Genomic DNA, 16,724 nt, shown 5'->3' with positions numbered 1-16,724 from the left:
CTCCTTTAATGTGCTCAACGCCTACAACCTGTGTGTAAGACGCGGATAGGTATCTCCAAGTATTCGAAAAAAGAGCACTTGCCAAGTGCCGCCAGATTACAAAAGAAATCAACCAGGAATGACTAAATGCGCCGGTTTTGGACTCCGTGTTTCCTGTCCCTGGTATCTACAGTCCCATTTCCCGTCATTTCGTTCATGGTGTGCACGCATGGTGCTTATGCTCGCTTGTTTCGTGGTATTGGTTTTGTGGGTGTTGCTCTCTGCTTTGTAGCTTGCCACATTCGAGAGTGGGCTGCTGCATGGTATGGTTCCGTCGCACAATGTCACAGCTCGAAGCTCGCTAGGCTTGTGTGACGCTTGGTCTTGGAATATCCATGCTGCGGCTTGCGACCGTGCGACCCCCCGGCGTTCTTGGGTTGGCAATGCTGAGCCGTCCGTGACGATCCATCAACCGGCTATGATGCTCCTCATCGCTGTCCGTGTCCCCATCGTCGTAGTCAGCCAGACGCGAAAAGTAGTCTGCTAGGCCGTCGACGCTGGGCGTGCCAATGACAATATCGTACTGCGGAGGAGGCGTGGCCAATGGAGGCGGGGCCTCGTCCTCGTCGAATGCTGGCGGATTGAAGCTGGGGTATCGCAGCAGGTGCATGGGCCGGTGCCCAGGCGGAGCCGTGGCGGTCGCTGCAGGCCGTTGCACAGGCTGTGTGGATGCCCCCGGGTGTTGCTGAAGATGAGCTGCCGGAGGAGGCGCGATGCCCGGCGAATCTGTGCCGGCGAGCGTCGACGACGAATCAATACCGGGGATCGTGCCTGTGCTCGATGCTGGGCTCGGGTTTGTGGCCAAGACTTCAGCATCGGGGCATCCGCACCTCGCATGCTGACGGTACATTGGCAACTCGGCACCAGTGTATTCGGGAAGAGCAGTGTTGGCTTGCGTCGCCCGGCAGTTGAGCACGGTAAAGGGAGAATCAATGCTGATCTCAAAATGCCTGCGCTTCTTGCCGGTGGGATCTTCGGGGTCCAGACGGGAGATGCGCATCACGATCTGGTTCAAGGTTAGTTCAGTCTGTTATGGACAAACGAGTGTCGACGATGCTCACCTTGATCCAGTGGAAGACATTGACGTTCTTCCAGCTGCAGTCAGGATGCAACCGAATGTTCTTCTCCTTCGACATTTGCTCGCACGTCGGCAACTGCACGTTCATTTCAATCTCCGTGGATCCCCAGTAGGACTCGAGACCAAGGTCCAAGTCACCAAGTAGGTTTTCCGTAGGCTCTGGCAGCGGCTGCGCAGCGGTATGCAGACGCGAGGCCTCGACACTCCTCCGTCGCTCGGCGATGCGACGAGCCTCTTCGCGCTCCTCTGGCGCAAGCTCGCCTCCGCTCAGCACTCGCACTTCAGACCTCTCGTATTGCTTGTCGAGAGGCTTGCCGGCAACCTTTTCCAGCAGGAGCACTTTGCGGCCGGGGTCTTTGCGTGTGACCCTGCGATCGTTTGTCCAGTACTCGACAGACTCGGTAACAAATACCTTGAGCTTGTGCACCTGAACCTTGGCGAGGGGCGTGAGCTTGAAGGCGATTGGAATCTTGGAGCCCAGGGGAAAGGACTTTCCAGAAATCATAATGTCGTAGTGGAGCTGATCCTCCCACTGGCGGCTGATTGAGATTGGCTCGGTCATCTCAAGGGATAGCTGGTCAGGGACGCGCACAACCGAAACCTCCTTTGTGCCGTGCAAGTTGGGCTTGAATGCGCCTGCTCGCTCAACCACGGTCTCGAGCTCCCACTTCACAGACCCGAACTGCAACTTGGTGGTCTCGAGCTGGTGGTGGTCAATAGGCAGCTCAAAAGCGTACTCATACGTGCCCGGGTAGAACACCTTGTAGCCCTTTGGCTGAGCATTGGCGCTGGACTGGGTCTCGCCCTTGCCGAAACTCCTGGACTGGCCATTTGACAGTGACAACCTCTTGTAATCCTTTGCTGTGAAGCTGCTGCCGGATCTGCTCCGCTGATGTATCGAGGTGGACGAATTTGACGAGGGCAAGATCCCGGGGATCATCAACGACGAGTTGTTTCTGGAGGAGCTTGCATTCTCGCCACTGCCTCGCAGGGTGAAAGTGCACTGGTTGCCAAATTCGGTCCCCCACGTCTCGTGGCTAGCGTGGAAGAATGTGAGCACCTGTGTCCTCAGGGATTCTTCCTCGTACTGGTCGACCTTGAGAGGAGGGATGCCCTCTGGCCATTCCGTTCGGGCTCGTCCGGAAAGCTTCAGGGTGACTGCCTTGATCTTTGCGTTTTTGGACACATTTAGTTGCAGCTTGCCGCGCAACAAGGCGGTCGAATTGGCCGACTCGTGCCGTGAGTGGCCGTCGTGGTCGAAGCCGGTGAGGAAGACATTAGGCTCGGCAAGGATTATTGAGCAGGAGAGACCGCTTCCAGAGGCGACAGGCCGCGGCACCTCTGTCACGGAGCTCATGACGCTCTTGAGAGAGCGCCCGGCAGTTGTACTGCCATTCATGTGGGCTGGGTAGAGGGCCGCGCTTAGCATTGGAGACCGTCTCGTGTCGACCATGACGTCAGCGCAGGACGACAGAGAGCAGTTGGCAGACTGCCGTGGTAGTTCGGCGAGGAGAGGGCGCTGCGAAAGCTGTGTGTCCGGGCGGACGGCTGTGTCGTAGTCTGGCGGCTGTGCGGCAGCAAGAGGATCGGCCTGGCTGAAATGGAGCTTGAGCGGGCCGAGGACCTTGTCGAGGACACTGCGAGGAGGCTCTGGGCCGGTGCTCAGCCAGCTGCTACGCTTCTCGATACGCGTGTGCTGCTCGCGGCGCTGCTTGCGTCTGCTCTGTTTTGCAGGTTTTGGCGTGCGAAGGTCGGGAGGGATGTAGCCGGAAGGATACGAGATGATGTGGATGGCTTGCGGGCGACGAGGCCGTGGGCGGATGTGGGGTATGGGCAAGCCGCCCTGCTGAGTGTTGCTGCGCCTGCTTGGCCGCGTCCTGTAGTAGACGGTGGGTGTCCCAATTGCGGACAGGGGCCGCAGGTCGTCGCTGATGTCGTGGGTCGACCTTCGTGCAGGCCGCGGGGTGTCTGTCATGTTATAAAGGGCGATTAGATTAAAAAGTATTAGGGCCTCTGCCGGGTAGAGTCGTGTGGAAGTGCAGGTCGCACAAATAGGTTCGTTCTGCCTGTGGCGGATGGGCAACAACTATGATGCTCATGTGTGGACGACCTTTTTGAAGTGGGAAGAGACCAGAGGAGGAGAGCAGGGTTATGCAGGTTCTCTGGTAGAACAGGGCTGGCCAGGCTATTCATGTACGAATCGGAATGATTCACGAACGAGATGCTTGCTGCTTCTCGTGACAGCCAAAACATGAAACAGGACCCAGCTGGCAGGCCGGCTGCATGTAAGGGCCCGGCACCCGCAAGCTCAATGCACGGGGATGACCGAGGGCGTGGGCGCCTGCGCGTGGCCCCAGGCTAAATCACCAGAGGGCCAATGTGGAAATCACAGGGCGGCTCCCAGCAGTGCGCGTGTGGGCGCTCTGCGGCGGAGACAAGAGACGGGGGAGATCCTAGCACTCGCCGCCAGCGCACCAGGCAGGGGAGGGGAGGCTCGAGCTCAGAGTGCTTTTTGGTGGTGTTGGTTTGTTGTTATTGAGGCCCAGCATGGAATGCCCAAACAACGGCTACCAACCCCAGATGCGCAGGAACGCAGGGCAGGGTTTGATTGCTTCCTTTTCTAAAGCACGGGCAGGCTGGGTAGCGTTGGCCGTCGCGAACTCGGAGGAACCGGAGGACGGGACGGTGATGAGGTCGCAGGGATCGACAGCCGGATTCGGCGGAGGATCACCGGGCGACGAGAGCTGTGCCAGCAGCACGGGGCAGAAGAAGCAATGGTATATATGGCAAGGAGTGCGAAAACAAAAACGTGAGGCTGTGACGAGATTGGAGTGGGCTAGGGGGGAGATGAGAGGTTGATATCAGGCCCGGATTGGACGTCAAGAGAGTATGAGATATTAGACGATGGCGACCTACCTAAGCTCTGCTGGCACGGGTGGTTACTTGCCCGCTTGCTTGCAACCTTGCGTTGCGTGCTTGCGTGGACGACGAAGTGCGGGCGGAATGGAGCAGGTGGCCGTGCGTGAGTCCAGACGACGGTGCTGTGCGGGCCGGAGGCGTTTGCTGGACGACAACGAAAGAAGAGGGAGCAAACTGGGAAGGCACGCTTGCAGTCACGGTGTCGGATTGACTGATGGCAATGAGTGCTGACAGCAATAGGACGGCGACGAGGTTAAAGAGCTGGGGATGACGAGGGCCGGCAGGAAATAGGGTTGCAGGTGGGTATTGGTGCCGCGTAGTCGCGGCGTCGATGACGGCCGCAGTACAATCCCACAATGCGTGTGTGTGTGCGCCCGTACGTAGTAAGCGCGAGCACGGCAGCGAGCCCACGCAGCCGGCACCTGCAGCCAGGACCCTTTCTGCTTGCCCTCAGCCCCCAAGGTTGCAGTGCTCGTGATTACTGGCCCACTGCTGGACGTGACTAGGTTTTCCAAGCTCGTCAGGAACACATGTTATCGCCCATTGTGCCGTGATGGCGAGAAGCAACAGTTCCGCACGAGCCGGTAGGAGTGCCCAGGGACTCAGGAATCAGTCAGCGTGATGACGATGCCCTGATGGGCCCGGCACCCACACTGGAGCCATCGGGGCATTGAGGACTTGGCCTGGATGGTCAACACGACTCACGCGCAGCACCGAGGCCGACTAGCGGTGGGCTCTCTGGCAGGCCGGGGATCAATCAATCAGCGGTGCGGGCGCAACGCCGCGTCCCATGAGCAGCCAGTCCAGTCTGGTGTGCTGCGAGCAGCCAGGGCAGTCAACGATCTGCGCATGATGTCGTGGCGGGCTTATGTTGACCGCATCCTTTTTCCTGGGCACGCCAGCACTGCCCGCTGCCGCTAGGAACAGTTGTGCGCCAAGGCAGGCAGGGACTCCCTGGGAGCATCACAGCAGAGGAATACTCAATTGTCAAGGTGCATTGCGTGTATGCTGTGCCCAATGGCCCGTGCAGCGCTTCTTGACCCAGCATCGAGCATAATGGACGGATTACTGGGAGGCTCGGCCAGGAAGGTGTAACCAATGGGAAGTCGGTGGCCTGCTGCAGACCCAGCATATCAGCAGCCACCTCGCCCAGCCCTCACCGATCTCGCCGTCTGCTGCATATGGTCCCCTGGCGCAAACGTACGACGACGACGACGACGACGACGACGACGACAGCGACGACGACTGCTTTGTCGTCTCAGCGCCCTGCCAACAGTAATTTCCCGACCGGCCTCGCCCTTGCCTTCGCCCTCGCCCTCGCTACTATGCTGCGTGCTCCCCCCCGAGTGAAACGCCCAAAAGCAACTCTCGACCGCGCACAAACCTCGCGCTAGCTGCCAGCCCCAAAATAGCATGCTTCACGCGTGTAATCACCTAGCGCCGCTCAACGGCCGCCGACCAGGCGACTGGGTCTCGCGCACAGGCCCTGTTTCGACACCCGAAGGACTCTGCCCGAACACCGCCAATCCAGAAGCATCTGGTCATGCGAGGTGTCGGTAACTCCTGTGCGGCGGAGGAAAATGACCTGGCTGTATGTCCACGAGTCAGGGCGGTCACGGCAGTCACCTCAACTTCCCCAAACACAGCGTGGCAGCTGTCGGCGGGGGAGAAAAATCTAACCAGAGATCGTCGCTGTCTCCGCTGTTTCCTCCATGGGGCAGGGCCCGGGGTCCGGCTGGCAGGGCTGTAGCTCGCAGCATAGGCTCACCTTGCGCACATAACACTCTCCAGACCTGCGCAGTATGTCCTCGCCTGTCACCCAAGTGCCAAGCCGTCGAGACCAGGCGAGGTCCCCAACAGGGAACATTTGCGCAAGCCCACTCTCGCCGTGGAGCGCACTCCCTTGTCCACACCAGTCGACGCCGTGTCGAATCGGGCAGCACGCATCTCAAATATTCGGCACCAGTACGAGCCAATCGCGGGCCCCGGCGCCTTTCCCCACGTCACGCGCTCACGACAAGGGGGCCGCTGTTGACAGCAGCAAAGGCTGTTGTCCATACAATGGATGCGTTGAATCACCAGGCACAACAAACGCAGTGACCGAGCTGCGCGAAACGGCAAATGGCCAAAGGACCATCCGTGAGAAAAATGGCAGCAGAATCGCTGCACGAGCTAGAGACCGCGGCCAAACGAGTGCAAGCGTCCCCCGATGTGGTTGGCGCATAAGCTCGTCGTTGATTGAGATCTTCCGCGGGACAACACATCACCAGGGATGCCCAGGCATCAGTGTAAGATCTGAAAAGCAAGGCGCGCGGCTCAGATCTGGGCAGGTGGCAGCACGATCCTTGTGCTAGCTCGGCGCCGGTATTGCTGTAGACACCAGACAGATCCTCGACTGCGTTGGCAGTGATACAGTGGACCAGGTGCCGTGCTGCCGATTCATCATACACTGGCGCTGTCAAAGTCTTCGTTTGGCAGCACCACGTCGGCGTCATGCGAGGACCCCCATGAGTTCCAGGATAGCATGCTGAGCCCGACCATGCTTGGTCTCAAGCACCACAAGGATGGAGAAAACGCGGAAGGGCCCCGCGACTGCGGCAGCTCGCGAGGTCGGCAGAGCTACGGAATTTTCTGCAGCTGCCTCTCTGATTGATGTTGTGCTGTTGAGAGCACGAAAGACCCGCAGAGCAAGGTTCGGGCGAGTGGGGGCCATGGTCGACGTGCATGGATGTGCTGCCGCGTAGGCGCCTTTTTCCTTGCGGGCTGCAGCCACTGTCGTCATCAGCCCCTCTGCTGGCAGGCCCATATGCCGACACTTGCGGAGCGACATGACAAGACGGGCGCCCGGCAGATCTGTCGTGTGCTGATTCGGCCTGGCTGGTCGCGCTCTGGGCTACAACCCTGCCTGCCAGCTTCATGCAGCCCACAAGTGGTGACGAGCCCAAGCCAGTGGGCAAGAAAAACCTGGCCAGGCAATGCTTAGGTGACTGTGCTGCTTGGCAGGTCACGCTCAAGAGCATGCGAGGCGTCGCACTTTTCCTACGATTCCTGATTATTGGGCGCCCATTGTGCTCCCACAGCAGGGATCCGAGACAAGTGTGGCGGCACAAATTCTCCAGCCAAGGAGAGCCCCAGGGGCTCAGTCATCGTCGTCGTAGTCTGATGTTCAGGCACGATGCCACCACAAGGGATTCGGTCCGCCACAGGGGCAACCCGGGCAGCATGCCAGATCGTGTGGCTGTTCCTGCGCGACCGCGGCTGCCGGCACTGCTGGTGCTGTTGCTGTCGGCCATCAAGATGCACGCCGCTGGATCGGAAGTTCGGTTTGCTACCATTTTTGAGTTTCGCGGCCAACCATCATTCCAACCCGTTGGGTGTGTCTCTGTGGAACGGATCCCGGCATTGCCCTTTGAAGAAGCCAACACCTGGGCACGTGCTGCTGCTCGACCGTAGACGAATTGATGGGTCTACCGCGTGTGGACTCTCGATCAAACGCACAAGGAGTGCATCACGGCATCATGCGCAGGTGATCCTCGGTGGTGATCTGAGTATGACGATTGCATTGTAGCTCCGGCACCCTACCAGCCCATCCCGAGTTATCTGCGGTCGCGCATGGGAGAGGCCGAGCCTCCCGGACGGTTGCGGGCCGAGGCCGGCCAGTTAGCGGGGACGCAGACCGCAACCGACAAGCACGGCCAATCCAGCCGAGTGCCGCCAGGTCGTAGGATACGAACACCGGTGCATTCCAGAGGCTAGATATCGGGATGGCCCGTTGGTTCAGCAGGCGCAACCTTTTGGGGATATCATGCTTTGCCATCCGTGACTCCGAGGTCTGGACCCTGGAAGACCAAGGATTTCCGCGCGGCCTTCCCTCCTCGTCCACAACACCAGCTCGTTGAGATATGGTCTACTATTTCATACTGCACGTGCAAATAGTCGAAGCTTGTTTGCCGTCTTTCGTCAGTGCCAGTGGCGACCTTGCGCGAGATGGATGGTTGGCGTTGCCAGCGAATTTTCCGCGCTGACGTGCTGGCCCACGTGCGGGCGTGTTAGCTGACCGACCCATCACAGTGACTAGAGGTCCTTACCACAGACAAGAAGTGCAAGTCCAAGCATTGCAGGAATGAGAAGAGCAGACGACCCAAGTTCGGCGGCTTTCCGTTTTTTCGGTCAAGGATGCAGACGGCACCAGGATGGGGACACGTCGCCATGCAGTCCTTTGTTTACTAATTTCGACCGAGGGCTTCCTTTCGAAAGTTATGCACCATGGTGGCGACTACACCCAGCCGGTATCCGGATAGGCGACGTCAACGCTGCCGTAAGTGCAAGTCTGGCCAGTATTTCGACAACAGACATTCTGTTTCTCAGTAGCACCCGAGACTATCTGCGACATGAGAGTGGTGGGAGGGCGCGGTTTTGACACATTCAAGCTTTGCGAAGCGCAGTTCCAAGGCTCCTTTTTGAGACGCATGCATGTAATGACACTCCGGGTCACACGTGGGAGTAAGGCTGAGAGTGTGTGTGTCGTTCGAGTGGAGGGTCACGCATAACGTAGACGTTTTGCCACAGCCCCTTCATCCATCACATTTCTCATTACCGCAAGGACGCTTAAGAGTGGCCACTACTAGCTCTACTCCTTTGTGCCTACGTGTGACGTGTCTGGCAGCCCCCACGAAAGAGTCTGGACTGGTCTGGACGAGAACTCATTCTTTACTCTCTGGGTGTGTTGACATACACGTTGGGGGAGACGTAATCTGGGACCTTTACGGTTGGGGATCAAACTGCCTACCAAGTAGGTAGGCTGAACGGTGCTGCTCCCCCCTTTTCATCTCTCTCCTCTCTCTCTGTCTGAATTTGCAATGACGCTTGTCTCTCCCATCTGGCATGGCGTAACATGGTATGGCAACATCGCAAGTCTCTCTCGTGCGGCCCCGGTTCTAGGTTGTCGTAACGGCCCCAAACTCGCCGGCTGGCTGCATCAGAGTTTCCCAAGCATTTGGGCATCCCCCTCGCCATGCCCTTCCTCCCCTCTGAGAGCGAGAACAACAAGCCGGACAAGAATCAAGTGGGAAAGAATTTCCTATCTGTACGCCTAGCTTATGACATCTTTGTCTGTTCTGTGTGCTGAAGCGTCACCCCGATCTCACCCTGGGAGACCCCAGCGCAGCTTCCGTCTCCCTCACTGATACCCGGCTGGGGAGGTGTGTGCTTTCTCTCTCTTTGCTAGACCTGCGATGACCTTGGCGCCCTAGAGCGGCATTTGATTTGATTTTTATACGTCACCATGTGGTCCCATGCCCTTCTATTGACATGGAGACTTTTGCCAAGAGAATGAGAGAACGAGGAAAAAGAGAACGAAAAAGGAGGCTGTGTGATAAGAGGATAAAGTCTGTGCATCTACTGTTACCTTTTCAATTCCTTTTTCTTTTTTCTTATTTCTTTATAAAAGAGTAAAGATAGAAAAAAAAGGAAGCATTCATGAAATAGATTCCTGTACACAACCGTAGACGTAGAGATAGAACAGGGTCGTTTCCCAATAAAAGAAAACAGAGAAAAAGAGAAACAGGGGGGAAAAAAGAAAAAGAAAAAAAGGCAATAACGCGTACACTAGCGAACACCCCCGGCACGACTTTTCACCCGGGCACGCACTTGGAACGCTGCAAGTTATTGCCACAAAAGTGCCCTCGAGGAGGAGTATCGAGCCATTTACTCTGTTTGGTGTTATTATCAGAAGTTCGCACACGCAGTGTTAAGAGAGGCATCGGGGAGGGTGATGACGTGCTCAGTTTGTGGAGAACGGCGGACGACGTATGCACTTAAGGTATGTGTCTACGTCACATTGATTGTTCGATATCGTGTAGGGGCGACGCCGTAGCCTCTGAGAATGCCACGGTCGAAAGAGGCCCCCCAAGCGCAGCGTGGTGTATGCCGTTCTGACCCTTCTGCTGGGTGATGAATGGAGTTGTCTACTGATCCTGGCACGATAGAAGGCTGGTCACCGTTGGAGGTTTGGAAAGACGCGGCAAACCGAAACATGGTCCTGTCCGTGCAGTCTAAGCCTCGGGATTTGTACATGCCACTGACTCATTGATATTTCTGCTTTTCTTTTCTCTCTCTTCTTCAGACATTTGACTGTTGCTGCTCATCACGGACAAAATTCAGCTCACTTGCGCTCCAGAACAGGTTTGATATACGCATGTCGAATTTGTGCAGGTTGTTTATGTACTGGCCGTCATCGGGAACCAATGATAACCATGCCCGTATTGCATCGGTTGGTGTCCAAGTCTATGTACATGAACTGAATATCGTTTTCACGACCAGTGTGCAAGTGTCAAGTATGCGACCACCAAAATGATGGTTTGCATCACTACAGGTCTCCAATGTGACCCAGTGGAGCCCGAGTCCATTTCTGCGCTTCACATGTTCTGCCACAGCCACAGCTGGCCCTTCCACTGCTCCTGGCCACTTTGCAGAATCTGGCTGGCGGGGAGGTTGAAGCCATAGGAGCCGGTGTCACGGAGTTCAATGGTCCAGGCAAGCTCGCTACAGGATTGAGAACTAGAGTCAGCGGCTGTCTATTTGATCCGGTGGGCCTAACGACCTGGGTGCAACTCACGTCTTGGCAACGTCTTGCATATAATCGGTGGAGCCACCGTTGGCAGCGTACAGAGTCGTGCATATGGGACCATACGTAAAGCTCTTGCTGTACAAGGAACGGATCTGGCTGGCGACAGACTGAGCAAGGCTCTGCTGTTTGGAGTAATTGCTGACTTGCGCGCTGCAGCTGTATCCGTAAGGAAAGAGGATGTACTGGCCATAGCTGTGCCAGTCAATGTAGAGCTTGATACCTTTGCCGGCGGCCAGCGTGTCACCGAACTTGCGAATACCAGTGTTCTCGGGGGTATCGCCAGCGGCGACACCACGGTAAGTCTCAGATGAAGGGCTCGTCGAGGATCCGGAGCCAACCCACTGGTAGGGCCAGTTACGGTTGATGTCTGTGCCGACAGCAGAGGTTCCGCTCCGGGTCTGGCGGTTCTTACGCCACAGGCGGTCCGTCGTCTGGGTGTAGACAAAGCCTGGAACAGGGGCTGTCAGTGTCTGCATCGGGTTCCTAATGAGATGCTAGACCTCTACTTACCATCGGGATTGACAATGGGCAGGATGTAAAAGTCGTACTTGTCAAGGACGGCCTTGACAGCAGTGTCATTGTTGTAGTTGACCACGAGCTGGTAGGCGAGGTACTCGGCAACCTGTATACCATCATCAGTGCTGCCACGTGATAACGTCGGGATCACCATATGACTAACCTTGGAGGTGATCCACTCGCGAGCGTGGACGTTGCCGTTGAAGTAGATGGCGGGCTTGGAGCCCTTGCCACCGCTACCCCAGAGGTGAATGCCGGTAATGGTGCGTCCCTGGACCGAAGTGCCGGCCGTGATGATCTCCGAGTTGGAGGGGAACGCGCCCTGCAGGTCGCGGAGGAAGGTCAAGTGGGCGTCGTACGCGTGGTAAGCGCTGAACCACGACAAGCTAGGAAGGGCGGCCGCGCTGACCTCCCCGTCCTCGCTGCTGAGCCTCATGGAGGTGGTACCTTTTTAACGCCTTTTGTTAGGAATCTTGCACTGGACAGGGGGTTTCAAAGATCACGGGGCAGCTCTTACCCTCATACTCCGCAATCTCTCCCTCGCCGGCGATGAGCTCGCCGAGGTCCTCGGAAAGCACCTGGGCGTCGAGGTTGAGGGCGCCAAAAGCCTCGAGGTTGGCCGGGGGAATGGCGACATCAAAATGGTCAGCATGACGGTGAACATCGATGCCCTCAAGCTCTGCGATCTGGGCGTCAAGCGCCGCGATACCCTCCTCGGGGGTATTGACGCGGAAGACCTTGTAACCGTCGTAGACGATCTTGCCGTTGCGGTCGAGGAGGACGGCGGCGGCGAGGGGTGCCGCGAGGAGGAGGGAGCTGAAGAATCTCATGGTGGGCAGGCGGTTGTAGTCGAAAGACAGAGGGGGGAGACAGTCAAGTCGCCTGGCCAAGCAGGAGCTAGAGGGGCCATGGCTGTGGAAGCGGACATGTCGTCGAGTTTAAGTAGACGGCCGGCCGGGGAAGCGTGTGCTGAGGATCGGCAGTGGGAAGAGCCATGACTGGGGAGGCCTGAAGGGGAGCGGGATGCGGTTTTTGCGCTGGGCATGTGGTGATCATCGCGTGCTGTGTGCCTGTGCCTGTGCCTGTGCCTGTGCCTGTGCTTGTGCTTGTGCTGCCAGTGATGGTGATGATAAGCACTGCATGGATGGCGATCATGGTCGTGGAGTCGTGGAAGCTGGCGGGGCAGCGGCCTCGCGGGGGGCGGACAGCCTATTCGGGCAGGTCCCTTAGCGCATCGACATATCAGAGGCTCGGCAGCCACCATGCAGGGATCTATTGCGGCAGGCCCCAGAGAGAGGGAGAACGAGGGAGAAAGAAGGGAGGAGCCGAATCAAATTCTACAGATAACCTAGGCGGAGTTGGCATATGGGTTGCAAGATGGCAGTGAGCAAGTTATTTTTAAGCAAGGAAGGTACGATCCAGGCAGGCGTGGCCACCAACTACTTCGCCCCAAGGTTGGCTCGTCGAGCAAAACACCCGCTGGCGGCTCCAGATCGACTGCCGGCACCATCGCGTGGGGTTGCAATCAATTCCCGGCAGATGCAACCTTCCCTCAGCTCTGGCCAGCGCCTTGGCGGCAGGGACTGTGGCAGGAACCCTGACTCTGAGCCCATCGCCAGCTTCTGGTTCCGGCCCAGGCAGTGTCGCCATTCGCCAGTGCAACACCCGCTCCCGCTGCCTCTAGCCGCTTGTGGGAGGAGCGACAGCATCCCGTCTAGCACCCTCAGGCATTGCTACCAGCCTATCTCGTGTCCCCAGCAGCCCACCACCTCTATCCCTATACTCGCGGTAAGCTTAAGCGCAAGCTTCCTGACGGCTGCTTACCCAGGTCACAAACAAAGTACTATGCTGGACGCAAGGATGCCTTCCTGGCTCGGTATCTGCAAGATCAAGCCTCCATGGCCAGACTCGTGAGTATCAGACTGCCAAGACCCAACGGCATACCTCGCGTCATTTTCTCCTCATTTACCTCCACCAAGCTCGGCAGCCAGGCGCCATCGAACCGGCCAGAACAAGCCCGCTGCTAGCGGTGGCATTTCTACAACTCTGCCTCAGTCTACCTCAATGCGGAGCAAGGCAACGTGAAGAACAGAGGGGCATCGCGACACAGATCGGCACGCCGCGGCACAAATCATCCGGATCGCCCATCATTGCGTGCTCAGAGGCGCAGTTTCTGTACGCCATGTCGGATCCCGAACAAACCCCAGAAGGGGCGGCTGCAAGCTCATTCGACCGGGGGTACACACTATGACCATGTCACTCTGGGAGTTGTCTTCGATATCCTGGTGCCTTGTGCGACATCGTCCACACTTGGGCCGGACAGCCCACTCTGCTTAGACATCATCGTCATCTGGCGCGGACTTGACTTGCCAGTGCGCTTCTCCTCGACTCTGCAGCACACAGCTCACTGTCAGCATCCGACCCCTTGGCCTGATAAGTGCCGACTGCCGGCATGAGTTGTTGTCACACGCGACAAGGCCATGAGCTGTGCGCGACGTCCAGACCAATCGGCAGGCAGGGGAGTACCGATGCGTCGGCTTCACAATACCCGAAGTACACATAGAGCACACCGTAATGGCTGGCGATGGTCTGCCTGATCAGACTATTCGTCATGTTGGTGCCCGGCGAGAGGAGGCGGGGAAGAGAGCGCTGGCCTGAGGCAAAAGGCTTGCTGAGGAGAGAGAGTGTTGCCAAAACCTGGGCCGCCGCTCCGGACCGGAAGCCGCCGCACGAGATCCGGCGCCGCAGTGGAGAACCTGGGGTTCCCCAACCCGTCCGTCCCGCAAGGGCGTCAATTGTCGGGGGTCGTTCCGAGCCTGCGCCGTGCATATAAAGCGTCCACCACCAAACGTCATCCTTTTTGACATTGTGTCGCGTAACCAAGCACAAAGCATCTATAGAATCGCGGGACCTCGACGGTCGTTGGCCTGCGCACGTACTCTGCCTTTCACAGCTCTCTTCCGATGCTCTGGTAATCACATCTCTTTCCCGCTTGACGGACAAAACTCCTCCCACCATGGCGACCACGCACCGGCTCCCGCCGAGGCCTCAGCCGCTGCAGGTCTCGTCGGCCAACGGCGGCAGCCGCCCCAACTACATCATCTTCATGCCCGACCAGCTGCGCTACGACTCGCTGGCCTGCACCGACGCGCCCACAGGTGACGGCAAGCTCCTGCGCACGCCGCACATCGACGGCTTCCGCGCCCGCGGCACCTTGTTCACAAACTGCTACACCCAGGCCTCGGTCTGCTCCCAGTCGCGCTGCAGCATCTTCACGGCCACCTACCCGCACGTCAGCGGCCACCGCAGCCTCAACAACCTCATCAAGCCCTGGGAGCCCAACCTGTTCCGCAGCCTCAGGGAAGAGGGCGGCTACCACGTCGCGTGCCTTGCGCCTAGGGGGGACACGTTTGCGCCCCACGTCACCGAGCTAAGCCTCGACGAGTACGGTTTCCTCGAGACCCCAGAGTTCATGCCGAGGTTTGGCAAAGGCCAGCAGAAGCTCGAAGCTCCGCCCGAGGACATCTTCTCGCGGCTCTTTTACAAAGGCTTGCGGAAGCGCAACGCAACCGAAAACAACAACAACGAGGATGGTGAGGACGACGACCCGGCGAGCGACCTGCAAAACATCATCGACTACGACGAGGCCGTCATCCGGTCCGCAGAGCAGTGGCTCGACTGCCCGCCCACTGACAAGCCCTGGGTCCTGTTCATGCCCTTGATCTTCCCGCACTGCCCGTTTGCCGTCGAGGAGCCATACTTCAGCATGTATGACCGCACCCAGCTCTCCTCCCCCTTAGCCACGTCCAACCCGGCCGCCAAGACGGGCTACGAGCCACGATACATGGCTGCCAATCGGGCCCGATACGGCACGGACCGCGCGACCGACGATGTCTGGCGCGAGGTGAAAGCCACGTACTACGGCATGATCACGCGGCTGGATGACCAGTTCGGGCGCATTCTGCGCAAGGTCGACTCGGTGCCGGGCCTATGGGACGAGACAGTGACCATGTTCTTCACCGACCACGGCGAGTACCTGGGCGACCACGGCATGATTGAGAAGTGGCCGTCGGGCCTGTCCGACGCGCTTGTACGTGAGCCTTTGATCATCGGCGGCGCGGGCCTGCCGCGGGGCAAGACCGTCGCCGCGATGACGGAAATGGTCGACCTGTGCCCGACCATGTTCGAGATGAGCGGCATCGGGGAGCACTTCCCGCACAACGGCAAGTCCTGGATCCCTGTGCTCTGCGGCGATGCGACCGAGCACAAGCCCTACGCCTTCTCCGAGGGAGGGTTCCTCACCAGCGAGGAGCCCCTTCTCGAGCAGGCGCCCTACCCGTACGACATCAAGGCCGCCCTACAGCACGAGGACACGGAGCTGGTCGGCAAGGCCGTGAGTCTGCGCGACAGGGAATGGGCGTACGTGTACCGGCTATACGAGCCTGCAGAGCTGTATCATCGGCATTCTGACCCGCACGAGCTGCACAATCTGGCTGCGGAGGCGGAGCACAAGGAGCGGGTGGACAAGTACGAAAAGGTCATGATGAGGTGGCTGATGGAGGGCAGCGATTTCGTGCCGTGGGAGAAGGACGACCGGTTTCCAAAGGTCGAGCTCAAGAGCCCAAAGGAGCAGCTAGAGGAGAGGCAGCGGAATGGCGGCAAGACGGCGGCTGTTGCGTAGTGAGACCATCAAGGCACAGCAGGTATCAAGGCACAAATCCAATAGGCGAAACTCGCAATTGATCCATGTTTGTCAGTAAATTTCGTGCGAGCTGGATGGGCGCGGTGGGGGACATTACCCCACGGGGTCACGCAAGAAACCGGAGGAACAAAACAGCGCGAGTCAGCAATCACAGGTCTCGAGAGGCCATGTTTAGCTCATCTAGGCGGCCGGCTTGTCTGGCGTTGAAACACGCCAATGGTTGCCCAGGGGCGGTCTGGCAAGCACCTCTTTGTGCACTGGCCCTAGTCAGCCAGCCTCAAGTCTCGTGGTAAAGCTCACACTCGGCTCACCGAGAGAATACAAGGCCATGCGTTGATAGAGAATTCAAGCAAGATCCAAAAGCTGGCCATGTTCGGTTGCTCAACGGACAAGTCACTGATTGCTGCAGGTGTTCCAACCGACGCCAATCTGCATGTCACTAGACCACCCTGGCCAAATTCTGCTTCCTTGCCAGGAGGGCCTGAAATGACGCTCTCTGTAGCTCTCTTGTTCCTCTTCTGCCCACTGAACTTATTTAATCTGCCATTGTAGCTCTCTGGCTGGCTTGGTCGCCTGTCATCCATTACGTCAAGTACTAGAAGGCCTTAAGGCAGTCATTGGAGATGCTCAAAGTTTTGTCTTGGCCTTGATCAACTGTTTCGTTCCCTCTTGAAAGTCTGGGCCTTTCGCAGACGTCATGTCTTTAATGTTCATGTATGCCTGATGGAACTTGCTCGCCATCGGCCAATCATCCGACCCCTTTATCCACTTACCTACTGCCCTCCAGGTATCTTGAGGCAGATTCCAGCCAGTATGATGGCAGCAAGCATGATCATTGTTGC

General features: G+C 58.0%; 3 protein-coding genes across 3 annotated transcripts; 1 reads left to right on the top strand and 2 right to left on the bottom strand.

Annotated features, from left to right (window-relative positions):
* Positions 1–340: 340 nt before the first annotated feature.
* Positions 341–2,570, bottom strand: B0I36DRAFT_232735 (uncharacterized protein; the record flags this gene model as incomplete). The annotated part of the gene is made up of 2 exons (XM_046149166.1): positions 341–1,045; positions 1,101–2,570. The coding sequence occupies 2 exons, from the start codon at positions 2,568–2,570 to the stop codon at positions 341–343; spliced, it is 2,175 nt and encodes a 724-aa protein (XP_046019596.1).
* A 7,650-nt stretch (positions 2,571–10,220) lies between these two features.
* B0I36DRAFT_380267 (uncharacterized protein) lies at positions 10,221–12,268 on the bottom strand. The gene is made up of 5 exons (XM_046160807.1): positions 11,698–12,268; positions 11,344–11,627; positions 11,175–11,286; positions 10,653–11,112; positions 10,221–10,579 (listed from the first exon to the last, which is right to left on the bottom strand). The coding sequence occupies exons 1-5, from the start codon at positions 12,008–12,010 to the stop codon at positions 10,453–10,455; spliced, it is 1,296 nt and encodes a 431-aa protein (XP_046019595.1). The 5' UTR covers positions 12,011–12,268; the 3' UTR covers positions 10,221–10,452.
* A 1,928-nt stretch (positions 12,269–14,196) lies between these two features.
* Positions 14,197–16,038, top strand: B0I36DRAFT_282520 (alkaline-phosphatase-like protein; the record flags this gene model as incomplete). The annotated part of the gene is made up of 1 exon (XM_046151513.1): positions 14,197–16,038. One exon carries the CDS (start codon positions 14,197–14,199, stop codon positions 15,859–15,861), a length of 1,665 nt encoding a protein of 554 aa, XP_046019594.1. The 3' UTR covers positions 15,862–16,038.
* Between the last annotated feature and the right edge of the window lie 686 nt (positions 16,039–16,724).

The sequence above is a fragment of the Microdochium trichocladiopsis genome (genome assembly GCF_020744255.1).
Source record: "Microdochium trichocladiopsis strain MPI-CAGE-CH-0230 chromosome Unknown B0I36scaffold_1, whole genome shotgun sequence".
Lineage (NCBI taxonomy): Eukaryota > Fungi > Ascomycota > Sordariomycetes > Xylariales > Microdochiaceae > Microdochium > Microdochium trichocladiopsis.
This window is presented reverse-complemented; position numbering and strand designations above follow the sequence as displayed.

Bases quoted from the DNA above. Each gene is read 5' to 3' on its own strand.
- B0I36DRAFT_380267 (XM_046160807.1), bottom strand. From the start codon at position 12,010: ATGAGATTCTTCAGCTCCCTCCTCCTCGCGGCACCCCTCGCCGCCGCC. The intron at 11,628-11,697 runs GTAAGAGCTGCC...GGCGTTAAAAAG, and splicing joins AGAGATTGCGGAGTATGAGG to GTACCACCTCCATGAGGCTC. The intron at 11,113-11,174 runs GTAAGTAGAGGT...CCCCTGTTCCAG, and splicing joins GCCCATTGTCAATCCCGATG to GCTTTGTCTACACCCAGACG.